Raw genomic sequence first — 27,438 nt, forward strand, 5'->3', positions numbered from 1 at the left:
ACTTTGACAAGGCATTCGACCGTGTCCCTCTGAGTGTCCCTCTGAGTGTCCCTCTGAGTGTCCCTCTGAGTGTCCGGGGGGGGGGGGGGCTGTATAGCTATTGTAAGAGCTTGCGCTGCAATGCCAGCAGTAAGCAGTAAGTGTTGAACTCCACCAGGGGTTCTGTGTGGTGGATGATGGCTTCCACTTGAGTGGTCTCAGAATCTCATCTCTGCTTATCACAGATGATGTGGTTCTGTTGGCTTCATCAGGTGACGGCCCCAGCTCAAACTGGAGAACGTTCCCAGCCGAGTGTGAAGTGGTGGGAATGGGAATCAGCACCTTGAAGCCTGAGGCCATGGTCCTCAGCTGTTAAAGGGTGGAGTTCCCACTCAAAGATGAGTTCCTGCCCCAAGTGGAGGAGTTTAAGTATCTCGGGATCTTGTTCACAGATCGACAGACGGATTATTGCTGTGTCTGCAATGATGTGGAGACTGTACCAGTCCATCGTGGTGAAGAGAGAGCTGAGAACAACAGCGTAGTTGATTGTTGATTTACCAGTCAGGCCTCACCTGATGTCACGAGCTCTTCGTAGTGACAAAAAGAACAAGATCGTGGATAAAAGGGGCAGAATCAAGTTTCTACGAAGGGTGGCTGGCCTCTTTCTAAGAGATAGGGTGAGAAGTTCAGCCATCTGGGAGGGGCTCAGAGTAGAGCCACCGCTCCTCCACATCGATAGGAGCCAGTTGAGGTGGTTCAGGCATCTGACAAGGATGCCTCCTGGGCGCCTCCTGGGTGAGGTGTTGTGGGTATTCCCCACCAGGAGGAGGCCCCGGGGCAGACCCAGAACACGCTGGAGGGATTATGTCTGTCGGCTGGCCTGGCCTTCTCTGCTTAGGCTGCTGCCCCCGCGATCCGGCCCCGGATAAACAGAAAAAGATGGATGGATGGCCTTATTAACATTAAGTTGATATCACCATCTTGATACTATGTGAACTTACATTTGCAGAAAACCATGAACGTACATAAATTAAATGACCAGAACTAATTTTTAATTATTCTTCATTAATTTTTTTGTAGTTCTGTTTGTAATAAATGAGGTTATTTCCATGTTCAGTGTTTCCCTGGCCAATTTCAGCTCTGTTCAGTTTAATTTTGTTTATATAGCAGCACTCAGAGTTAACCCGAGGCTCATTTGAACGTAAGACCCTAAAAAGACTAAATTGGGGCCAAGTATGTGTTATGTAATATTCTTGAAGATAACTAAATATTAATCAAACTACGAATGCATTTTAACTGCGTTGTTACATTGTTTCACTGATTATTAGTTCAATGAAATTAGTTTCATTCATTTTATAAAAGCAAAAACCAAAAGCATTTGCTGCTTCCATGTTCTTAAATGTGTGATTTTATTATTTTCTTTCTGATATATTCTGGTTTAATCCCAAAAAGTGGATTCTGTTCATCTGGATGCAGCATTACATCCAGATGAACAGAATCCACTTTTTGGGACTTCCTTACCTGGATGATTGAGCGTGCATCAACACATTCATGTTTAATCTCTAATAAGCAGTATTTGCAGAAAAGAGACAAACATTATGGTGCCAATAATAATATTGGATTATTGTGGGGTCTACCGTACAATATTAAAGCTGCATTACCTGCGTTGCAAAGGTGACCCGAGGAGGTGCGTCATGCTTTCTATTGAGATGCATTAGCTTCAGGGTTATGGTAAATGGATTCTTATGTGGCGCTCTACACAACGTGCCACATTCACCCAATCACACAAGCACTTTCTTCCAAGTCTTTTAGTGCTTCCTAGCTAACATTCATACTCCGTGCAAAACTTGGGGTTAGTATCTTGCTCAAGGATACTTGGCATGCAGACTGGAGGAGCCAGGGATCGAACCACCAACCTCCAGATCAGTAGATGACCTGACTCCACCTCCTGAGCTACACCCACTTCATCCCACCCCAGGTCATCTATCATCAGCTCTCGTGTGTCAGAAATTTAAAGTTTTCTTCCCTTTTTAAAATGTTTCTGAACGAGTTGTGGCCATGCTCCCGAAATAACTTCACACATGACAATTAAAGACCTCAGGATGGTGGATCCTGAGGTGAGATGTATACACGGAGGTGCACATCTAATTGACATAAACCTAACCCTAACTGTAACCCTGACACTAAAACCACATTTGAGTCTCCAAATTTTTGGGAACCGAGATTTAGGTTCCCATAAGTGACTGTTGGTCTCCACAATTATAGCAGCATGCCAACTTTCTGTTCACACACACACACACACACACACACACACACTCTTTCACATTGGGTCTTGGTGCTCATTAGGCTGTATTTTGTGCTGTTTTGCCTGATTGTCTAACAGACCAACAAACACCACTGCTGTGTGTGTGTGTGTGTGTGTGTGTGTGTGTGTGTGTGTGTGTGTGTGTGTGTGTGTGTGTGTGTGTGTGTTTATGTGTGTGTGTGTATGTGTGCTGTAGGAGAGGGTCACTGAGCTCTCACACAGACACACAAACACAGAGTGGCCTGAAGATGCACTCAGGAGTCAGGACTGGGTTCTAATGGAAATGACAAGCCCAGCCCAGCGACACCATTAAGACTGAGCGGCCGTGCAGCCCAGTGGAGGGTAACCCAGATAAATATAGGCGTATGCATGTGCACGCACCGCCGTCGTCTACATGCGAAGCTTTTCTCTTTTAAACGTTTAAGGTGTTTTTTTGTCTTTGATTCACAACAACAAAATTTTCATATACATGGATATCTTCTTTGTGACACACACGCACACACACACACACACACACCGCCTCCTGAAAAGATTTTCCAATCTGCCAATCAAATTCTCTGTTGATCCACAAACCCCTCCCTCCCTGCCTCCCCATCACCGTGACAACCGTTCACAGCTGTGTGATAGAGGCAGGCGCTCTAACTTTATCACCGATGACAGTGGCTCACAAGCAGCTGTGCTCACAGAGTTTGGGGAGAGCCGTTTTACCAGCCGTCTCATCATTAACGACGCAGTAACGGGAGATTATCTGGCCTTCGTTAGCTGGACATAGGCAGCTACGCCTACCTGTGGGATAATCGGGGGATCGGAGCAGAAGCGCTGACTCGTTAGATTCATCCACGTGTCTGTGAAATCGCATCACAGCGGAGCAAGTCAAAAAGCCAGCATGAAGGCACCTTCCTGGTTTATTTGTCTGCGTGCGCGTAGGGGCAGCACTAAGCTTTAGTTAGTGTTGTGAGGGCGGCGACCAGATGATCAGTGATCTACTCTGTGACAAACTGGAGGAAAGGGACAGCAGGGGCCAGCAGCTCGTACCTTAAGAATCTAAAGTTTTATCCATCAGCCTTTGGTGCTGCAGATATCCTCACACAGGCCACGCTGGAGGTTAACGTGGTTCCTTCGACTGAAACTCTGTGAGATTTTGCCAAGTTTAACACCTCGTTTAGCATCTTGCCAGCAACCCCTAAAACCTTGAAACAGATGCACGGTCGGTGGGCTTTCACATTTTGTTCTTCTACATAAAACACTTCCATAAATGCACCACTTTGCCTTTTGTTTCCCTGCAGATGTTAAATATCGTCTGTGTTTGCAGGAATGCCACAGAACCACACGCTGATGGAGGCCAATAAATCAGGCCAGCAATAACAGGGAGAAGATGAGGGGGGAGACCCAGTGAGACCAATCAGTTTCAGTGATGGATGACTCTCAGACAGCCAGACAGAAATTATGAAATATTACGAAGGCGAATTCGGTGCAATCATCATATTTGCCTTCAGTTAAAGAGGAGCGCTGAGAGTTCAGTGAACGTGTAACGCTTCACGGGGAAAGCTGCTCTGAACACGTTCGTGCTGGTCTCTTACATTCAGACTATCCTCAGCTCACGGCTGCTGTTTGGAGGGTTTGTGACCGATCACAGATCAGTGTGGTGGAAATGTCGCTGAGTGAGATGGGAGACATTCATCCAAGAAAAGCACACATTGGACTGGATAGACTGGGAAATGAATCAGGAAGAAGGCTGTGGACTGGAATTATCTGCAGCTGCTCTGCAGACACGACCCTCGATCAGCTGCGCACACATCTAGGATCCGAACACCGACCGGCTGAACATGCTGGGGTTTGATATCTCTGCAGCTCTGTGCAGACTTTCATGCTCACACAGAAACAACATTCAGAGCGCCACTCTTGCCACGAGACAAGCCTCTGAAACGCCATTTTTAGACCTGCACCGGAAGCTGAGCACCCCACACTAATGAGATATCTGCACCAGCTCTTCCACCCCCCCGGTTCCACCCACAAACAGAAAATCAGAAAAACACAAAGCTTTTGGACTAACTGCACGATAATGCCACAGATAAACAAGACGCCGATGCTGTGGAGGCATCGTTTCTGCTCGTGTCGATGTGTAGATGCAGAATGTGAACCACTCCCTCCTCCCGAGGAGCTGCACACACGCAGACTGTGGTGGTGATGTCATGCACAAACCGAGGCTGGAGCCGCTCCACGAAACGGTGAAAAGTGGAAGCGCTGCCAGCGCTCGCTGACTTTACAGTGATACAGGAGGATTTTCTGAATTGCAGCTGGAAACGTGATGCTCGACACGACAACACAGAAAACACAAAAACATTTACACGTCGCCAAACACCACCAAACCACAGGAGGGCGTTGGTGTGGACGGCGAAGCGCCGAAGACGAAACTGCAGTGTAAATGTGAAACGTTGTGTCCATATCCCACTTACACGAAACTGCTGCCACCAGCATTTAGACAAACAGATCTCTTTAGAAGTAACGAGCTTCATCCCGCTGGGAGGATGAGGAGCTCGGAAAATTTCAAATCTCAAGGAAGGCTCACAGCATTCAGGGGACAGTTCAAGCTAAGATAACAGTGAGGGATCTCTGCCTGTGGTGCCAAAAAAATAGGGACAGTTTTGTGACGGCTCCACGTATCACTGCGCAGGAAGACGACGCAGAGAAAAAGTAGTTCCTGCATGAAGCGGCTCAGACCAGCGAGAAGGCTGCTGAGGTTTTTAAGGTTTTTCTTTTCACACCACACGGCCAGCAGCACTTAGTCCCATCATATTTTCAAGATGGCAGACACACCTCATAAACTGAGCGACTCACACAATGTCTGCTACGTGGAGCTGCTCACAGAAAGGTTGGAGTTTTACTTTTATGTATTTAACGACGCTTTGAGCGCCTTTCAATTCACCAAATGTACAGCAGGGCCTCCAAGACTGGACCCAGCACTAAAGCACGTCTCTCCAACGCAGTCATAACAATCTGCTCATTTTCATGTTCCTCATGTAAAAGTAGAAATTTGGGGTTGTGATGCTACAAAAAACTTTCCTGGCATTCGGCCCAGAAGCTGCTCGTATCCGGATCCGAGAGGTGACCGGACACACCGAGCCGCGGGTGTTACGGCGAGGGCCGGGGTTAACCTCCTTCCTCTGAGGTCGTCCAGCCAGCTGCACACAGTGTGTGAGGCTGAAACGCTCACAGGCAGCAGAGCAGAGCTGCTTTTCATTTCATGTGTCAATGGACAGTAATGAAATTACCTCCACAGACAGAGAGAGATAAAGCAGAAACATCCCGTATGCCATCCTCCTCGGCTGCTTTATGGCTCCAGCATCTCACCCTCCCCTCTCTGGGCCTGTAAGTCAGTTTGTATTGACTCACTGCACTCTCCATGAAGTACCTTTCTATTAGTGGCCGTGATAATGAAATGGATATGAGGCAAATACACAAAGTCCGCTCTCAGCTTTCTCACTGAGATCTACAAAACCTCAAAACGATTTTTACGATGTCCTCTGGACCGCAGCAGCGTGAGAACAAGCCTCGGTCCGCCCTGCTTCCCCAGACAGAAATTATTTGTAATTATGCTCCTTAATGCTAATAAAATGCTCATGCTAATTTGTAGAGACACGTTGCCTTTTAAAATGAAGCCGGTGTTTCCTGAGAAAGACCCTCGGTGCTCCTTTCATATCAGCGGAGACCGACTGAAGCTCAAACCCGAGAACGTGAAGGAGGAACGGATCAAACAGGAAGAGATGAAACGGCAGCAGCTCACAGACCGCAGCGGGGTTTTGTTTTGGTGTGTTTGTCATGTGAGGATATGATGTCTGGCACCAAGTAACCACAAATGATCGCTCCTCCTTCTCTTCCCGTCTCAGTTAATAACTCTGATTTTCTGTTTTCTTAGAGAGATACTTAAAATGTTGACATGAAAGCATCACGTGTACAACCTGCACTCACACCTACTGAGGACACAGGGATCTGCACCTAACCTCAGCTGGGACTGGATGTGTGTCAAAGAACGAGCTCAGCTGATCGATGACGGAGACTGTTCAAGTGTCATTGTGAAGACACAGTGACATCCCCCTGTTTACAACATTGTCAGAGTTGTATTACACAAATAAACGGATGATGCAAAAATATGACACTAAGTCGAGGTGCCATAAATGTGAAAGTATGATTAATACGTATTTCTGCCATTGATCTGCCATGCTCACTGAGCGTGACTGCATTTGAGTTTTTGTGAGAACCTCTGGACGGTGTCGGCAGCATTCCATCAAACGTCGGCTTACAGGACAGAAAAACTAAGCGAACACAGGCGCACCAAAGCCTGCAGTTCCTCTAACATCCACTAGAGGCTGCAGCATTAAGAAATAAACATATTTACTGCCTGCATGACTGCATGCACAATTAGAGGCACGGCTTAGTTGACTGACAGGTGGGTGGTGACACAGGCGGCTGTAGCTGCTAGCCGTCTGCCTGAACTGGACCTCCGGACGCGTTTGTGCCGTGCAGCTACCATTAACTGCTCACAGGTCCTTCCAGGTGCATCATTATCAGCTCGAAAAAGTCTTCTACCCAGACGACTTCATGTCACACAATCGTCGGCCACTTCTCCAAACTATTGTACTATTACTATTGTAACATGAGCAGTCACCGTTTTAACCGAGCCAAATAAAGGACTGAGGCATGCAGTAGAGCTCTAAATGACCTGAGCTATCCAGCTGCTCCCACAGGTGCACGTGAGCAAACAAACAGCCTGAGACGTGTTTAATGAACCAGAGATTTTCAATTAAACCAGCAAGTCTCTAAAATCGGTCCTCAGCAGGAAGGGAAAATGATCAAAACCTTTCAGAGTGTTGCTGCTACGCTTTCAGACTTTCAGGTTAGAATACATGAAACTTTAATTAACTCTGTGGAGAATCTGGGGTCGGTTACCACAGCAGGAAGTGCTTATATAAGATGATGAAGGGATTTCGTAGACAAATGCCCATTAATATAACCCCAGAAAGAGAAAGGAGTTGGAACAGCTGTTTAAAGATTGGTTTTTACTACACTGAGTTATTATTGTCAAGCTTAATAGTTTCCTTTGAGCCTGAAAGCAGCACGTTCGTGCTAACAGCTGATGGACAAGCACAGACGATTTACAAGAACAACCTGAGGAGTCTGTGGTCATGATGAGCTTTCCTTCAATAAGTAAGACTTCTACACAATAAGACTGTTTCTGCAGCCAGAGGAGTCGCCCCCTGCTGGTCGTCGGAAAGATTACAAGTTTATTACAAAGGCCACCTTTTCATGTCTGAATGAGAGTCGAGTGTTTGGATACAGTCTATGATGAGAACAGGAATGAAATCAAACAAAATGCTGAATCCAAACGCACCTTCGGATCTGTGAGACTTTTGTTCTGATATGAAATATTAAATCCGTCTCTGGATGACGGAGAACCGGAATTTTAACTAAACACCATCCCTGCAAACACCAACGTTGGCAAAGTCACAAATTTCAGAACCTTCACTGTAAAGACTTTTTATTCCACTCGTGTGACATGACTCCATTTCACATTAACATATATGACAGTTTTTGGTCCTGTTAAAAGTGAACTATGGTAGAATTATTGGAGATTATATTTAATGCACCCTTCAGCCACATATCTGCAATCAAATCCATTTGAACCTTTATTGAAACACCACTGATGTAAAAGTAAATCGATTCCTTTGAAAACAACTCTACGTCGTACTTATACAGCCGCTCTGTGTCTCTCACCTGTGCTGCCTCGTTTCATCTCACACCTGTGTTTTGTGTGGTGCAGGGGAAGAGATGAGGCCTGTAATGGCTGAACTAAAGACAGGGACGAAGAGGGAGTGTGACACGGATGTAGGATGGGAACTAGTTAGAGAATGGACAGAAGGAGAGGGGGTGAGGCTTAAAAAAAAGAGAAGTGACAGGAATGAAAAATCATGTTTGCTTGAACACCACCCGCATCTCTGATTGGCTAAAACAGGTTGCTTCCAGAAAAAACACACAAATGCGCCTATCACACAACAGAAGACGATGTCAGGATGGTGTTTCCATAGATACAGCGAGAATAAACATTCATTTGGCCTTGTATATAAATATTTCTATTTTCTTTTAATCAAAACCGCCTCCTTTATTGGTTGTATTTGTGAATCAAGCAGCAGTAGATGTCTCATTTGGCTCTGAAGGTGTGATGAAGAAAATGGACACGCCCATTTTTACTGCCAACATCAACAACAACAAGAATCATTTGGGGGGGAAAATGCAAAATAACACTCTCTGCAAACCACCCCGAGGCGGTCAGAGGGATGGACGCATGTGGAAAGATTCAGATCAGAAATAGAATTTGAAAAATGGACGGCGGAAGAAAAACGGGAATGAAGGAGCGAGAGGGAGTCAACCGAGAGAGTGAGATGGTGGCGAGTGGGAGATCAGCCAAAATATCCTCTTCTAGAGAGAGAGACAGAAACAGGTAGACGGGAAAACAAGATACAGACAGAAAGATGGAAAAAATCCAGCCTGGAATACACCAAGGCTGAACGGGTGAAGGAAAGAGGGGTAAGGGCCAGAGATGGAGAGATATGAAGAAAATGGAGGGAAAGGGAGCGACACAGACGGAAAGGGGGGGGGGGGGGTGCAGAGAGCGAGGGAGAGTGGAGAGGAAAAGGCGTTCAGACAAGCGTGAAGCATCAACAATGAGGGCTAACAAAGAAAATCCCAATGGAGGCATCAATCACTGCCCCACTTATCCCTCCTCCCTCTGATTTTTAGTCTTTATTCCAAGGTTTTGCCCCACGCACCCTCCTTCTATCACCCTCTTCTTCCCCTTTTCCTCCCCCAGCCACTCCCACCTCCATCCATTCATCCATCCATCCATCCATGCATCCATCCATCTGTCCGTCCATCTGTCCGTCCAGCCTCCAAAACAACACCAAGCCTCCGGTGTCTGTCGTTTCCATGCACCCTCAGCCCAAACAATCTGCGTATTTAAGCTCCCGTTCATGGACGCACACGGCTCGTGTACGATCCCGTGTTTTTATCCGGAGCAGACAGCCTCCTGAGGAGGCTTCATTACAATCCACAGCCTCTTTCCATTTCTGCCGAGATGACTGATGGGGAAAACGGGGAATGTGAACCGTGCTGAGAAAAGTTGCAAATTAAATATACAGCCTAAAGTCTAAGCTTCTTTTCCCCTTTTTTCCCTCCAGGACGTGTATGCCGTCCTCCTTCTCTCTGCCCACAACACACAAAGGAATCCCATGATACAGGGAGGGAAGGATGAACAGAACAATGGCATAAAGGAACGAGTGACGGAAGATAAAAAGGAATCGATGGCTCGTCCTTTCCTACCTTTCTGGCTTTGCGATTCATCCATGTTTTCTTCCATTGTGGCAGGTTACAGTCCCTTTGTCTCGGTTATGTGTGAAGCTGTTTAAAGCCCCTTGCTAGCTCTCAGCAGAGTGTGCGTGTGTGTGTGTGGGAGGCAGTGTGTGTGTGAGTGTTTTTCCCTCCCTGCAGATGATGGAGGCTCAGGGAAGTCCCTGTTCCAACGCTCTCTCTCCTCACTATCTGGACCTGTCCAGCATCCTGTCTCTGGATCCATCCACAGCTTTCGCTTTCAGTACAGAAACAGAAAAACATGAAACCTCCTTAACAAAAAAATATTGACACTAATATTTTTTTAGTCTTTGAAAATTAAAGAAAAGAAACAACACGTGCAGGATTTCTCATGACCAACGACAGAGTAAAAGCTTAATACTAATAAAAACGAAGGCATCTGTCTATATTTACTCCGAATGACAAAGTAAAGAGATGTGAAAAAAGCACAGACAGGTTAAACAGAGCAGCGTGAAAACATCCTCAAACACGGTTTCAAGGAATAAAAGGAAGTCCAGGGGAAACAACAAACGAGGCAGCTCTGAAGTGACAAAGATTTTAAATGACATTAGCTCGTTACCAGGCCTCTGGAGAACTACAAGACATGTTGAGTGGGTTTTTTATCCATTTAAATCAGCTGTGTTGGATCAAGGACACATCTAAAACCTGCAGGACACCGGCCCTCGAGGCCTGGAGTTGGACACCCCTGGTCTAGCACATCCCACAGATGCTCGATTGGAATGAACTCATTGCTGTGCTCCTCAAACTATTCCTGATCCGTTATCCTGCTGAAAGAGGCCACAGCCATCAGGGAGTACCATTTCCATGAAAGGGTGTAGATGGTCTGCAACAATGCCTAGGTAGGTGGTACGTGTTATAGCAACGGCCACATGTATGGGAGAACCCAAAGTTTCCCAGCAGAACATTACATCACACCGCCTCTTCCCTTACCTGGTGTTTCCCAGGTGAGCAACACACCTGTGAAACATGATTCATCACACCAGGACGCCTTCTTACATTGGTGCGTGGTCCAGTTCTGATGCTCAGGTGCCCATTGTTGGTGCTTGGACGGGGATCAGCATGAGCACCTTGACTGGTCTGTGACTGTGCAGCCCCACACATCAGGCTGTGATGCTCTGTGGCTCTGACACCTTTCTATCAGAACCAGCACAAAGGTGAGCCTTGGCTGCCCATGACCCTGTCGCTGGTTCACCACTACTCCTTTGTGGACCACTTCTGATAGATATTGAGTCCTCCACACTGGGAACACCACACAGGAGCAGCAGCTGTGGAGAAGCTCCGATCCAGTACCCATCATAGTTTTGGCGTTTTGTAAAAAAAAATCCTCACACTTGCCCATTTTTCCTGCTTTGGCCACATCAGCTTTAAGGATAAAACCTTCACTTGCTCCTGATGAATCCCATCCACTAACCTTTGATCAAACTGCCTGGACATGTCGCCAGTCCACCACAGAGCTAACACAGAGAGAACGATGAGCACTACACCACACAGTTTATGGTCACATGCATGCTTTTGGTCTGTGGAAGGAATCAGCAACGCTCTGAAGAACAAGCTTCTTGAAATGAGGCAACAGTGCTGACCACTGCACCACCATGCCAGTGACAAATCCACAAAACCCACAAAAATAATTTTATTTGTAAAAGTAATCAGTCTACGGTTGTGGCTCTGCGTTCTGATCAGATAGTCAGTTTGCACTGTACTGACTGAGCAGATGTTGAAAACCCCTGCATATCCCAGCGTATGAAAGGTCTAACAAAGAAAAAAAGGTTTGCCTGCAGTCCTCAGGCAAACCTGCAGTGAAGCACAAACTAGGGGTGGGCGGGATAAATGGTACATAGTAGAAACGATATGAATTTGGCCAACGGTAGAGATTTTGACTATACCACTCTCCCGTGATAGCGATGTTGATGGTGTCATCAAGCTGCGCCTGTTTTTGGTCGAAAGCATCGCAACGGCTGCAAGCAATATCATCTGCATACTATGCCGGGCGACAGTAATAGCGAAGAGACAAAGCACATTTTGGAATATGAGGGAAGCCAAAAACTGCGCTTCTTCCACTTCTGTACCATTGATTCATTAATGTTGAATTCTCTGGCAGCTGCTCTATTCCCATGTTGTTGCAGTATATTAATGACTGACCTCGTATTGTGGATGGATTATCTCAGTTGTTCTCCTGACTGAAGTTTGGTCCATTTACAGCATCCTGCCATGCGATTGCATTTGTCTCTAACCATCAGGAACCCTCATGTTAACTTTTATTGAGTGGAAAAAAGTTAGCGTTCATCCTCCAGCACATCATTATATACCAGCTAGCCCAACTTTAGTAACCTTACAAACGTCACTGCTGTTTAGTTTTCTGTCTTCATTTATGTTGGAAGTGATAACAGAGCTGTACGTTTGAATTGTTTCAGAAATCTCTCAGTCAGAACATGCTATATCATGTTTAGGTGGAAGCTAGCGAGCTAACTTCCTGCTAACTTCTGACTCCATTAAATTTCATAAATTCTGTTTTCATGGATGCCTGGACGTTAAACTTCAGTGTTACACCTGGTAAAGCAGCAACGCTGATCATTTTATTAAAGATGAAATAATGTAGACAGTTTTTCAACTCTCAGTGATGCTGCAGTGTTCGTTTGACTTTGGGACCTGAAGCTGACGGAGTTTTGGACCCAGATTCCTCCGTGAGGCTCCTGACTACGGCAGCCGTAATGTTCCAACAACCCATCAAGCGCTGCGGCTTCGTAGCTACTAAAGTCGTAGTAAAACATTTTTTGACAGATTTTTGAGCGCTGTGTACCACATAAAATCTGTTCGAGGTCAATGCTACAGAGTCCACAGAAGAGGGGCCTGAAAACTGAAGGCTCTGCCTCCCATTCTACTTTAAATACTCTAGGAACAACAAGTAGGCCTGCAGAGCGAGAGCGAAGTGCTCTAATAGGGTGATATGGTACTACAAGGTCATTAAGATAAGATGGGGCCTGATTATTTAAGACCTTGTATGTGAGGAGCAGGATTTTGAATTCTGGATTTAACAGGAAGCCAAAACAGGAGAAATCTGCTCTCTCTTTCTAGTCCCTGTCAGGACTCTTGCTGCAGCATTTTGGATTAGCTGAAGGCTTTTCAGGGAGTTTTTAGGACTTCCTGATAATAATGAATTACAGTCGTCCAGCCTGGAAGTAATAAATGCATGAACTAGTTTTTCAGCGTCACTCTGAGACAGGATATTTCTAACTTTAGAGATGTTGCACAAATGGAAGAAAGCAGTCTTACATATTTGTTTAATATGTGCATTGAAGGACATGTCCTGGTCAAAAATGACTCCAAGGTTCCTCACAGTGTTACTGGAGGCCAAGGTAATGCCATCCAGAGTAAGAATCTGCTTAGATACCATATTTCTAAGATTTTCAGGGCCGAGTACAATAACCTCAGTTTGATCTGAATGAAGAAGCAGAAAGTTAGCGGCCATCCAGGTCTTTATGTCTTTAAGGCATTCCTTAAAAGTAATGGCATTACTAACGCCGTTAACATCCATCCATCTTCTTCCGCTTATCCGGGCCGGGTCGTGGGGGCAGCAGCCTAAGCAGAGAAGCCCAGACCTCCATCTCCCCTCCAGCTTGTCTGGGGGAACACCAAGGCATTTCCAGGCCAACCGAGAGATATAATCTCTCCAGCATGTCTAGGAGGCATCCTTGTCAGATGTCCGAACCACCTCAGCTGGCTCCTTTCGATGTGGAGCAGCAGCAGCTCTACTCTGAGCCCCTCCCGGATGGCCGAACTTCTCACCCTATCTCTAATTGAGAGGCCAGCCACCCTTCGGAGGAAGCTCATTTCTGCCGCTTGTATCCGCGATCTCGTTCTTTCGGTCACTACCCACAGCTCGTGATCATAGATGAGGGTAGGGACGTAGATCGACCGGTAAATTGAGAGCTTCGCTTTAACACTCAGCTCTCTCTTCACCACAACAGACCGGTGCAGCGTCTGCATTATTGCAGCTGCAGCCCCAATCTGTCTGTCGATCTCCGGCTCCCTTCTCCCATCACTCGTGAACAAGACCCCAAGATACTTAAACTCCTCCACTTGGGGCAGGAACTTGTCCCTGACCCGGAGTGGGCACTCCACCCTCCAAATCTGAGAACCATGGCCTCCGATTTGGAGGTGCTGATCCTCATTCCCGCTGCTTCACACTCGGCTGTGAACCATTCCAGTGGGAGCTGGAGGCCCTCACCCGATGAAGTCAACAGAACCACATCATCTGCAAAAAGCAGAGATAAGATTCTGAGGCCACCGAAGTGAAAGCCCTCCGCCACTTGGCTGCGCCTAGAAATTCTGTCCATAAAAATTATGAACAGAATCAGTGACAAAGGGCAGCCCTGGCGGAGCCCATCACCCACCGAGAACGAGTCCGACTTATTGCCGGCAATGCGAACCAAGCTCTTGCAACAGTCGTATAAGGACTGAATGGCCCGTAGCAATGGGCCAGACACTCCATACTCCCAGAGCACCCCCCAAGGGACACGGTCGAATGCCTTCTCCAAGTCCACAAAATACATGTGGACTGTTTGGGCAAACTCCCATGCATCCTCAAGCCCTTGAGAGGATAAAGAGCTGGTCCAGTGTTCCACGACCAGGACGAAAACCGCATTGTTCCTCCTGTATCCGAGGTTCAACTAATAGACAGACTTTCCTCTCCAGCACCCTGGCATAGACTTTCCCAGGGAGGCAGTGGAGTATGATTCCCCTGCAGTTGGAACACACCCTCCAGTCCCCTTTCCTAAAGATGGGGACCACCACCCCGGTCTGCCAATTGTTAAGATTCGTTCGATTTGGGTAAGAGAAGAAAGCAGGCTGAGTCCAGGGAGGCGTCAAAATAGTGATCTTTAATTACACACTCTGCGCAGAAGTGTGGGAAGAAAACTTGCAACAGATTCTCCAAAGAGTGGACCGTTCCCCATCCTTATATAACCCATGATGACATCACACAGTTAGACCTTACTGGAAATGATAACAGTCTCCCCATAGTCCAAAGTTCTCCTTATACAAACATCGGATGATACTTTTAGAGAAAAACAAGTGTGTGACATGTCATGTTGTGCAGTTCTGTGAGCCTGTGTGTCCAACTAGAGAATGTCCTGACATGACCTCCCTGTGTAAATAAGTGTGTATGCGAACGTGCGTGTTTACATAACTCTGTATGTGCATGTTCTGATGTAGGCCTGCAAATGAATTAGAACAAGGTCCTGCTGGACCCTCCAGTTATGGACGGTGAATACAATGCTGTGGATACCATTTGAGACTTGATTACAATGATGATAATATGCATCCATTAATCTTTACTCAGATTACCATAGATATAAAACAAAGATTATACTGTCATCAGATTCAACAATGATGAATGACTGATCAATGATAGTTATGATTATAAAATGTCACCATAAGAATACAAAGTAAAATATCTCTTGTCCACACAATCCAGGTGTACTGCCCCTGATCTCCACGCAACGTTGTAGAGACGTATCAACCAAAACTGCATTTTCTAAGGAAAGCGTTCTCAGCTTGTGAGCAAAAACAAAACAAAAAAAACACCATTTCCCACTGCAGGAAAAATGTACCATGTCGACCAATCAAAAAATGATATGGCAACATGGCATTTGGTTGTTTAGGAAGGGGGGGAAGTTTTAGGAGTGACGGCCAGAGAGAGAGAAGGAGTGTGTCAGAACAATGAGGCGACTGCTGAATGTCACAGTTCTGTCAAAAAGCCACCAAAGGCAGTTTGCAGTGTAAACGCTGCCTACAGGTGGAAAACAGGAGCAGACACACCTGCTGCTGTCAGGCCTGCAGGTATCAGGCTGTGATGTTCTCCTTCATCTTATAACAGACAGAAACTATATTTTGGAGTGGCACAAATAATTTGTGTGGCATCTTATTTGATGCAGAACAGCTGATTGTTCTGTAAATAGTTTGAAATAGTTATAGAAAAAAAACGCCTGGGCTGCATTTTTAGGTAAATAGATGCAAATAACTTTGTTGTTTGCAAAACTTGTGCATGGGTTTTTAAAATTTACAATTTCTATTTGTATTTCAAGGTATGAAAATGAGTTGTTAATGTTTGTGGTTGTTACAGTAAAAAATATAACTTTTATCTACTGTGATTTTGTTACTGTTCAACGTGAGGGACTCAAGCGCAGAACTTCAGAATCAGCTGAACACAAGAATTTATTTACGGAGTTCACCAGGTGTATATACAGGAAGTGCAGGGCAGTGCTATAGACAACAATGTGGGGGATGGGGCTCCAGGGAAATCCAAGGGGGGAATCACTCGTTCTCCAACTCTCCACACTCACGACCGCAGTTCCTTTCCCCACACTTGACACCAAGATTCACACAGGGAAGGTTATCCTGGAGGTCTGTAGGCGAGGAAACGAGAATGAGTTACACCGTTCACAAGCTACAGCTCGACTTATCTTGAGCTGTAGCTTGACTCTCACTGACACGTGGTAGACAACGATCCAGCGAAGACCAGGAGACTCCTCCTGGCTTAAATGCCGAGCGGCTTGATGGGCATCAGGTGTGTTCCCCTTCAGTGGGCGTGGGCTGAAGGTGTGAACCCACAATAAGTTCCGGCCCGGCGACAGAGAGCGAGAGAGAGAGAGAAAGGTAGAAATGGCCGATCATCGTCTTGCTGATCCCCAGGCCGTGACAGATTTTATGGTTTTTGATTTTAGATCAATTGTGTTAATACATTATGTCAAAATGAAACAAATAACAGTAAATTCAAACATGTGAGGTTGTGCTGAAAAGAATGACACCAAACAAGGCAAGTAAATAGTTTTTAAAGGTGAATGTGGAGGAAAAAGTAAAATTAGTCAAAAATAGCCAATTATACGCCAGAGAGTTAAAGTAATGCAATAGTAACTTTTCCGAGAAATTAGTTACTTTTATAATATTGTAACTTGGTTACTAACTCGATTACCTTTAGAAGAAATAACTAGTAACTACTGCTAATTAGTTTTTTTAAAGTAACTTGCCCAACAGTGGTGAAGAAGTTCATGAAGTCATTACTAGTTAACGTTAAAGGGATGGTTGGCTCAACAGAGCTCTGACTGTTTGTCAGCCTGGCTACAGAGCTGAAGAGAAACCTGGGGTTGTTCTTATTTTCTTCAATCAGTGATGAATAGTAAGATGTTCTGGCTTTGTGGAGGGCTTTCTTATAAAGCAGCAAACTATTTCTCCAGGCTAAATGATGATCCTCTAAATTTGTGACACGCCATTTCCTCTCCAGATTACGAGTCGTCTGCTTTAGGCTACGTGTTTGAGAATTATACCACGGAGTCAGGTACTTCTGATTAGAGACCTTAGTTTTCACAGGAGCTACAGTATCCAGAGTCGTACGTAGTGAGGAGGTGAAATTATTAACAAGATAATCGACCTCTGTTGGGGTACAATGTAGCAAGTTTTTAACAAATGAGCAAGCGGTTTGAAAGTCAGACCCGCCCCTCCTCGTCACATCTGTGTTTTTGATTTGTTTTTATTTTTAAACAAATATAGTGACAGTGCAAATGTCAGGGCCTGGAATTCTGGAAACCACCTTTCTATCGTCTGTGGGTATGGATCATTTAGACCTCAAGGTTTAATTAAAATATAACGTTTTAGTTTTTAAACTAAATGAAAAATATTTTTTACATTCATCCTGTATTTGTGTAGTATGACAGGTTTGAGCACTGTCTCCTTACACCTTACTTTATTCGCTCTGTGCTGAGTTTATTCCCAGTGTTTATAGACATGAATGATAATGAATGATATTTTTTTAATCTAAGCGTGGTTATAAATACAGTACAATATGATGCAGTCATGATTATTTTCCCACCTACTTCTGTACATCTGCACCATTTTAAAGGTCTGTCTTGTACAGTTACAGTAAAGCAAAACCAGCGTACAAAATTGTCACCAAAGGTTTCGGACTGGTCTCCATAAGTCCACCTGAGGAGCCCTGATTCATCAGGTCTTCGTGAGCAGCTACATTAAAAACACGGAGTAAGCGAGAGATGATAGCCTGCACTAGAGTTCAGTAAGAAGCTCAGAGCTCAGTGAACAAGGAAAACGCTTTTTGCTGACACCCCTACAGTGAAGCTTGCTGTGGAGATGACTTTCAGAACAGAGAGAAGGATGAATGCAGCCAAACATCCAGAGGTTCCTCACAAAATCTGCTCCAGACTTCAGAGACGGGAAATTTAGAAGATGCACAGAATCAGAATACTTTATTAATCCTGAAGGAAATTATGTGAGTTACAGTTGCTCCAATACAGTAACAGACTAAACTAATTAAATACTACAATATGTTATGAGCCAAAGCAAACATTCAAGTAAATACTGGAGTGGTTTTTATGAGACTGATGATCTAACTCTACTCTGGGCAGAGCGTTTGCTAGACTGGAAGGAAAAATGGCAGTTTTATAATTTAAAGTCAAACTTCTATAACGTAAACACAGTTTTCCCTAAGACCCAACCTCTTGGTTTAAAAATGAAGCCAACATGCAAATGTCATGCAACATGCTCTAATGCCCACTTCAGCCTGGCTCTGGCACCAAGTCAGTCCCCATAGACTGTTTGGTAAACTGTGTAACAACACAGAAAATTATGTTCATGGTAATATTTGTGAACGCAAATAATTTGGTTCTCTGTGATGAAGTTTTGGTGCATGAAAAGCTAAAGTGTAGTGTACTGTTTATTTATTCTAGCTATCTTAAGACTCAACCCTCTTATTGAAATACAAACACTTCCAGCTCAAATGTTACATTTTGAAAGTGAGGCATTAAAATGAAACTTTAAAAACAAAGAGGTGACACCGTGATGGCAGCATCAGTCTTTTATGTAGAGCCAAAGCTTCTCTGCAGTTTTCTGCACTTGCCTCCTTGTGCCTGTGCCATCCGGGAATCCTTTTGGTTCTTGCTTGTAGAGACGGAGCAGCTCAGACGCACCAGCAGTGCCTGTAGTTTGGATAGTTCTGGTTTACAAGGTAAATGTTTTAAATACTTTTCTTGGGGCTGAAAGCAGAGAGGGTGGTGAGCTACACCTACCAAATCCAGGCAATTCTGCACAAAAATAATATAAATGTGCAAAGAAGGAGAGTTAAATGAAATCTGATCGCTCCTTTTACTTCACTCTCATATTTAGAGTTCACATTCAAACACCTTAACTTAAAACATGAAATTTCACTTCATGCTATGGATAAAAACCTGTTTCAGTTTGAAATTGTTGCTTCAACTCAAAATAATACTGCAAGATGAGCGAGTCCTAACAGCCTAAAACTGAACAAGCTCAAGAAAAATACAGCAGTGAGTGAAGACAGCTAGGGATAAGTGGGAAGATGAGTAGATCTTCTTCATCAACTAACTAATCCTGAAGTAATCTCCAGCGTCACTAGCAGTATCTCATTTGATATGTTGGAGCGCCCCCAAATGGAGACTCATTGTAATGACATTTAGCAGTGCTCTCAGTTTTCTAAAACATGAGACAGGACTTGTGCCTGTTTATGTTGGAAAGAAAAGGCCACCAAATAATTTAAACTTTCACAATCTAATGAGCTTTGCTTCAGATTGGACCAAAACTTTTCTAATTGATCGTGCATAGTCTAAAGAAGATTTACCCCAGTGGTCAACATCTGTCAGCGTTTCTTAATGTCAACAAATGCAACTGTCCATAAAAATTATGAACAGAATCGGTGACAAAGGGCATGAGTATGACTTGTTGTTGGCAATGCAAAGCAGGCTCTTGCAACCGTTGAAAGGGATGTTGCTAGCAAGGGTTGCCAACATCTACCCTTCTTGAAAAACTGAACCAGGAACAGAGAAATGGAAAGGACACAGCACTGATCAGGCCAGAAAAGGTTAAGGCGTCAGCTGTACCAGAAATAGAAGAAGAGTCAGACTCAACAAACTGGTTGGAAGCCTGATTGTTGGATTCCCTTTGGAGGCTCACAGACTAGAGACTGTCCAGCTCGTCATTTTCAGGCTGAACTGGAGACTGAGAGCTGTACGGCTAAAGTCGGCAGGAGCGAACAAGGCCGCTGGACTCAGTGAAGCTGGCTGGTGATCCCATCGTTGTCTGGGACCTCATGTTCTGGTAAACTACTGTTGTCACCTTGGAAGGAAAGAAGGCAGAGTTGGGGAAGACAGACGCTGAAATTCAGCAGACAAATGTTTTGTAAATAATTAAAGATTTAAACATAAGTTTTCAGAATTTATCATCAAAATGTTTAGTTTTACATGACGCCCTGGACCTCCTCGCTCTGGCTCAGAGACAAAATGCTGCCCAGGCGGTAAAAGCTTTTTTATGTGTGAAAAACAAGACACCACGGTGATTGGTCTAAACATTTTAGGGTGGCCTCAGGTCTGATGTTGGCTCAGGTTTTTTCTTCTGCAGCTTTCTGGGCATCTCCTTATTTGGAGCCGCCTCACCCATCACCATGGCAACCACCTCTTCTCCAAGCCCAGAAATTTATGACCATGTTTAAGGTAAACATGGTCTGGTTAGGCAGAGAGGAGGGGGGGGGGTGCTCCTCTCTGTTTAGTCAAACAATATCAGAGTAATATTAGCCTTACAGATAAACATAAATCCCAACACCACATTCACTCGTCTCTCGTTATAAAAGGAAATGTGTGTGCGAGCATACTTCCTCTCTCTTTAAACAGCCGTCAGTCAGTAAACACTGAGGAGATTCGACTGAGACTTCAGCTCCTGTTTCGATGTAAGTCTCAAAAACATTCTTCTACTTCCTGATCACAAAGCTAAAGATTGTTGATTATTAAACCGCCCTATGTGGCAGGTCATCTGGACAGTTTATTAGGCTCGTAGCTTCAAAATAATCAGCATCATTTAATAAAAGCAAAAGGTTGTTTATTGATTCAGTCTCTCTTTATTATAGCCACGCATTCAATTTTACGTTTTTAATGTTTTTACATTTATTTTTACATAAATATGGTTCTTGAAGTATAAATCAGGCTTTGAGGCAACATGCAGCTAATCGGGAAAATCTGAAGTTTTGACAGAACTATTGCACAATACTGAATTGTTGCATAGTGAGAACAAGAAGAGGGAAGTTCTTTGTTCTGCTTTAGTCATACTTATAAGCTGCAGGATGAACAGCAGATCAACAGACTATAGTTTTACAAACTATTATACAGAGACTTTACTCCAAAAAAGGCGGCAGGATGTTTTGGGGAAAAAATGGACAAATCTTTACGAGTGATTCAGAACGCAGCTGGATTCAGTCAAACGAACATACATAACAGTATTTTATGGGTCAAGCATCATTTCCTGCAATGTTACCGAGTCCCACTTACAATCTTTGAAAGGATTTAAACAGCAGCAGCCAGAAAGACAAGAGCTGAAGCTTCTCCACAACAGAAACAACCTCAATGTAACTTTTTTTTCACAAAGATATGTTTGGTATAGAATATATATGTAAACAGTGTAAAGATGGGCAAGAGAACAAACCAGCTGTTCTCCACAGAAACAGCCAAGGTGTACTCTCAGTTGCAGGGGAACAATATGAGAACAGCACCTCCGAGGCTGGAGATGCAACACTAGAAGAGGACTTGGGGCTTAGCACCCAATCTCGGGCGGGGTGATGATATCTCCCCCCGACCTGTCGTCATGGCTCCCCCTCGGTGTAGCATGTGTGTTGTGCCTCGTCAATCTCTACCCATGAGAGCAGTCCCATCTTCCAAATGTTGGAACACTGAGTTACTAGTTGTTTTACCATCACTGTGGATGTTGGTTATGGAAGAGTCCATAGTCTCTCATTCTATTCATGTAACCCCTTCCACTGGGGTTGAAGCATTCCAACAGCGCTCTACTTTAATCTCTTGCCCACCGATGCCTTCTTCTTCCAGGGGCCCACTTCTCATCAGGGCGTCCTGGTTCCTCAACACCTGACGTGGACCTTGTTGATCCGGGTGACGTCCAAGCCAGTATGGGTTCATATTTATCTCTCTCACTCATGTCTGCGGTAGGCTTGGTTAGCATAAGGGGGTCTAGCCTAGGACCCTTAACATGTTAATATTTTATAATGTTTATAAGCTGGACAGAAAAGCTGAAACTTAAAATACATCTGGTAAATAAGTGGCAATATTCTCTGTCATCAGGGAGCAGTGATGACGTCAGAGGACCTCTTAAACACTCTGGAAGATTTGGGAGATGAAGAGTTTAATAAATTCAAGTGGTTCCTGCAGCAGGAAGAGATCCTTGAAGACTTCCCGACCATCAAAAAGAGCCGACTTCAGGCAACAAGCACGTGGGACACCGTAGACCTGATGGTGCAGACATACAGACTTCCTGGAGCTGTTGAAGTGACCAGGAAGGTTTTAGAGAGGATCCACAGGAATGATCTGCTGGAGAGTTTCTCTGCCATCTCTGGAGCAGAAGGTCAGTCACAGGACGAGACAAACATGTTGTTTCTGCAGTCTGACCTAGTTTCACGTTCATTATCTCTGTCTGTCAGTGGATGTCAGCGATGGTGGGGAGACATCAGAGAAAAGAGGATCTTCCTCCTCTCAGACTCGGGATTCTTTTTCTCAGACCAATGAGAATAATGGTAATAATTTACTTTCCAGACATACAGTAATATGTTTGAAATAATATTAATTATTATTTTCATTGTGATGTCTCTAACTGAGCACACGACGTGCAGTGTTGGGAAGGTTACTTTTAAAATGTATTCCACTACAAATTACAGATTACATGCCCCAAAATGTATTTTGTAACGTATTTCGTTACGTTACTCAATGAGAGTAACGTATTCTGAATACTTTGGATTTCTTAATATATTATCGGGCGATCGTGGCTCAGGGGGTTGGGAAGCATATCTGTAACCGGAAGGTTGCCGGTTCGATCCCCGGGCTCTCTGTCCTGGTCGTTGTGTCCTTGGGCAAGACACTTTACCCTACTTGCCTACTGGTGTTGGCCAGAGGGGCCGATGGCGCGATATGGCAGCCTCGCTTCTGTCAGTCTGCCCCAGGGCAGCTGTGGCTACAACTGTAGCTGCCTCCACCAGTGTATGAATGTGAGAGTGAATGAATAGTGGCATTGTAAAGCGCTTTGGGTGCCTTGAAAAGCGCTATATAAATCCAATCCATTATTATTATCATGCTTTTTACAACTACATGAATGTCCTATTTCTGTGTGATTTATTACTATTACTGAAGGTTACTCTCCACACCAACACCAACCAGATGTTTAAATCTTAATATAAATGAGTAACAGTAGGTGGACATTAGGTAAGGCTGCACTTTTTGCTGTGATCTCGTGTAGAAAACTATTCCTCGCGTATATAAAACAGGTCCGCGGCTCCGAACTGTAGTAAAGGGACCTCTGGCTGATACGTCGGGTTCGTGTCGGCTCGTAGCTGAAAACTAGCTTTACTTTGTTGTGTGGGTCAACTTTGCTAGCAGAGACAGAGAGAGGCGTTGAAAGGCTGCTGCAACGGGACTTATTGTTTCAGAGGAAAACATGAACACAGTGTACAGTCGAGTCTTAATAGCTTACTCACAGCTGGGCTCGTCAGGCTCTCTGTTTGGCTGCAGTGGTTATTATTATATTTACATGCTTCCAGCTCCCATTTCTGCTCCGTGACAGCTCATACTTTTCCTTTTTCTCCCTCCCTCGCTCACAGACACATCACTGGTCCATCCTCCCTGCAGCACGGACTACACTGCCCATCAGGCTCCATGCTTTAGGGCGATGCCTTCATATTAAATCATTTTTGTATAATAATTTTTTAGAATATATTTTCACATCATTATGCTGGAGGTGAGATTGAGACACAGGCATTAGAGCCTCCTGTGTTTTGTTTGGGTTTCCTCCGGCGTGGAATTACCAAAAATAGAGAGAGCACAGCCTAACATATGAAACAGGAAAAGACCGTGTAATCCATTTATTTCAACAAAGTAACTGTATTCTGAATACCACCTTTTACGGTAACTGTAACAGAATACAGTTACTCATATTTTGTCATTTTAAATACGTAATGCCGGTACATGTATTACGTTACTCTCCAACACTGATGAGGTGGTCTTTATTACAACCACATTCACCCATTTAAAGGACAAATTTCACAAATTAAAAAAAACACACACTGATATTCTGTGCATTTTAAGAACTTTCTAACTATGATGCACACACTCACTGTCCAGTGGAATCACAGAGAACAATTTGGGTTCACTGTCTTACACAAGTTTTATTGACATGCAAACTGCAGGACTGAACCCACTGACATTTCATTTAGTAGATGACCTGGTCTATGGCCTAAGCCACAGCCACCCTGCTTCTAAACAATTTATATTGATCAAAGCCAGGAGTCCAGACATTTTTATTCGTCAAAGCAAGTTTTAGTTATTTCATTTACTATTTATTCCCAAAGTTCGGCATAGATGTGGATCGATCTCATGCACGGACAGGCACTGAGTTTGGGTTAAATGTGAGCTGGGAAGGAGCTCGATCTCTTGAACCCATTGCAGATTGTTTTGAAGGCCACAGAATATCGCAGATCTGGTGTGGAAGGAATTGGACCTGCTGTGAGAATTAGAATAGTGCCAGACCAAAATACCTCCAGAGATGGGTAAGGCTCAGGACCCAAACTCTTCCAGCTCTGCTGTGCTGGAGTTTCCAACAAAGAGCAAAAGGGTCATTTCTGTAAAACTTTGATTCAGTGCAAGTACATCTCCCATTGTTTTGTGTCCTTTCAGTTGGTGATGATTAAATGCAAGGCCTGCCAGATGGTCATCGAGATAGGCATCTCCGCACAAAAGCCTCACACTTTCTTTCTTTTCATTCATATTTGACACAGATGTGATGGTTCCAGTACCAGAGCCTCACCCCATCGCATCTTACCAACAGATGCTTCAATCAAACTTCCAGGACAAGTTTATGTGCGCACAAGAAGGTTGGGCAGAAGATAAACAGCGTCTGGTTGATATCTACACAGAGCTGTACATCACAGCTGGGTATGATGTACATATCAACACACAGCATGAGGTCCGGCAGATTGAGAAAGTATGGAAGCCAGCAGAGCCAGAGAAACCTATTAGACCCACAGACATGTTCAAACATCCTTCAGGAGACTACAGACCCATCAAAACAGTGATGACCAATGGAATCGCAGGAATTGGAAAAACTTTCCTTGTTCACAAGTTTGTTTTGGACTGGGCTGAACAAAGGTCCAATCAAGATGTGCATCTGATTTTCCCCTTCACCTTCCGTCAGCTGAATCCTCTGAAGGGAGAAAAGTTCAGTTTGGCAGAGCTCATTCATGAATGCATCCCAGAAACTGTAGGCATCCCACAGGAGGCTCTTAATTACATCTTTACAGATGTTCAGTCATCAGGAATCACCAACTATGACAAGAGTAAATTCAAACTTCTGTTTGTGTTTGATGGGCTGGATGAGAGCCGCCTTCATCTCGACCTTCATTCTGAAGACATTCGCTCTGTCGATGTAACAAAGGCAGCTAAAACAGATGTCCTGCTGAGGAAACTCATCAATGGGAAACTGCTACGCTCTGCTCGCATCTGGGTAACCACACGGCCTGCAGCGGCCAATCAGATCCCTCGAGAGTTTATCAGCAGTACAACAGAGGTCAGGGGGTTCACCGACCAACAGAAAGAGGACTACTTCAGGAAGAGAGTCAAAGGTAAGGAGGAGGCTGACAAACTCATCTCCCATATCGTGACATCACGAAGCCTCCACATCATGTGCCACATCCCAGTCTTCTGCTGGATCACTGCAACAGTTCTGGAGGATGTGTTGAAAACCAGAGAGGGCGGAGAGCTGCCCAAGACTCTGACTGAGATGTACGCAGAGTTCCTGGTGTTTCAGATTGATCGGACAAAAGAAAAGTATGGCCCAGAGAAGAGCATTCAATACATTAAGTCATTAGCAAAATTGGCCTTTGAGCAGCTGGAAAAGGGCAACCTGATCTTCTATGAGAAGGATCTGAGAGAGAGTGGCATTGATTTCAGTGAAGCCTCGGTGTGCTCAGGAGTGTTCACAGAGATCTTCAAAGAAGATCGAGGAAGGAAAGGGAAAGACAAGATGTTCAGCTTCGTCCATTTGAGCGTTCAGGAGTTTCTGGCTGCTCTTTATGTGAGGATGTCGCTTAACAACAGTAACATAAATGTGATGCCATTGCCACAACCATCACTGAAAAACCTTTGGCTATTTTTCAGTAAAACTGCTTCAAAGAAAATCCACAGGAATTTCATTAACAGGGCCTTGCAGAGTCCAAATGGACACCTGGACTTGTTCCTTCGCTTCCTTCTGGGTCTTTCACTGCAGACCAATCAGGACAAACTACAGGGCGTGCTGAGAAAAACAGACTGTAGTTCAGAGACCACTCAGAACACAGTTCAATATATCAAGAAGAAAATCAGTGAGAATGTGTCTGCAGAGAGAAACATCAATTTGTTTCACTGTCTGAATGAACTAAATGATTGTTCGTTAGTGGAGGAGATCCAACAGTATCTGAGTTCAGGATGCCTCTGCACCCATGAACTGACTCCAGCTCAGTGGTCAGCTCTGGTCTTCATCTTAGTGTCATCAGAAGAACATCTTAATGTTTTTGACCTGAAGAAATACTCTGCTTCCGAGGAAGCTCTTCTAAGACTATTGCCTGCGGTCAAAGCTTCCAACACAATAATGTAAGTGCACAAAACTACCACCCATCTAATAATGTAACTGTAATAATGTGTTTCTCGACCATTCAGCATAATCTCTGATTCTTAGCATTTACCCAAATGTATTTGTGGGAGTAAGAGTGATCAATGCAATACTGTTTAGTGTAATAAAGTTATTTGATTTCATTTGCCTAAAAGTTATAGTGACATCAGTAGTCAGCTCAGTCTTTGATTCTAATAGTAAAGAATACTTCACATATTTGAAGTTCAATTCAATTTCATATAGCACGTAATTGCAACTGCAGTTGCCTCAAGTAACTTTATATTGAAAGATAAAGACCCTACAATAATTAAGAGAAAACAGAAGACCCCCAAAATATAAAATATAACTAATGAGAGGTGTATAAACACCATGAAGAAGTTCATGAAGTCATTACTAGTTAATGTTAAAGGGATGGTTGGCTCAACAGAGCTCTGACTGTTTGTCAGCCTGGCTACAGTGCTAAAGAGAAACCTGGGGTTGTTCTTATTGTCTTCAATCAGTGATGAATAGTAAGATTGTCACAACGGGACTGAACGGACTCACGTGCAGGCTCTAGGTCTTGAAAGCACAAGAGTCTTTATTATGATGCACCAGGTGATTATTTACAAAAGTGAGGGGAAAGCCGGGCTCCGGGGGTCCACACACGAACGGGAAAGACACGCACACTCTCCGTCCACTCCTCCTCACACTCCACTCACTCGGGTAACACAGGGGTAGGTCCAGGGAATCTGTACACAGAGACACGAATGGGTAGTTAGGTAAATCGCTATGAAACACTTCTGAAGTCATTGAGCTGGGGTTACACTGACGAGGGTCGGCAACGGTCCAGCGACGAGAAACACAGGGCTGCCGTCTTATAAAGGGGCTGGTTCACTCGTGATGAGCCACAGGTGCGTGGGCCAAGGGCAGGAGCCCGCAGGTGAGCTCCGCCCAGGCAGAGGGAGGAGGGAAAGAGGGGAAAGGAGAGAGCAGGAAAAAAATAAAAAAAGGAATACAAAACATATGTAGCCGTACTGAGCCGA

The 27,438-nt window shown here is 44.5% G+C and overlaps 2 protein-coding genes across 4 annotated transcripts in view; one reads left to right on the top strand and one right to left on the bottom strand.

Annotated features, from left to right (window-relative positions):
• The window catches only part of LOC146573390 (neuronal membrane glycoprotein M6-a-like), a 28,824-nt gene extending 18,949 nt beyond the window's left edge, over positions 1-9,875 (bottom strand). Inside the window, exon 1 of the mRNA XM_085278258.1 lies at positions 9,659-9,875. Within this exon, the coding sequence (XP_085134384.1) occupies positions 9,659-9,695 (37 nt within the window). The 5' untranslated portion in view covers positions 9,696-9,875. The remainder of the gene's footprint in view (positions 1-9,658) is intronic.
• A 10,513-nt stretch (positions 9,876-20,388) lies between these two features.
• The window catches only part of LOC146573391 (NLR family CARD domain-containing protein 3-like), a 22,181-nt gene continuing 15,131 nt past the window's right edge, over positions 20,389-27,438 (top strand). For 2 of the 3 annotated variants that reach the window (XM_085278209.1, XM_085278211.1), the window contains exons 1-5: positions 20,389-20,450; positions 21,598-21,675; positions 21,850-22,129; positions 22,206-22,298; positions 24,549-26,397. In XM_085278209.1, coding sequence (XP_085134335.1) covers positions 21,859-22,129; positions 22,206-22,298; positions 24,549-26,397 — 2,213 coding nt within the window. In that variant the 5' untranslated portion in view covers positions 20,389-20,450; positions 21,598-21,675; positions 21,850-21,858. The remainder of the gene's footprint in view (positions 20,451-21,597; positions 21,676-21,849; positions 22,130-22,205; positions 22,299-24,548; positions 26,398-27,438) is intronic. The other variant, XM_085278210.1, reaches the window with a different exon arrangement.

This window comes from Mchenga conophoros, linkage group LG6 (assembly GCF_057382185.1).
Source record: "Mchenga conophoros isolate Kocher_MC1m ecotype Shallow Benthic linkage group LG6, M_conophoros_male_GT1.1, whole genome shotgun sequence".
Lineage (NCBI taxonomy): Eukaryota > Metazoa > Chordata > Actinopteri > Cichliformes > Cichlidae > Mchenga > Mchenga conophoros.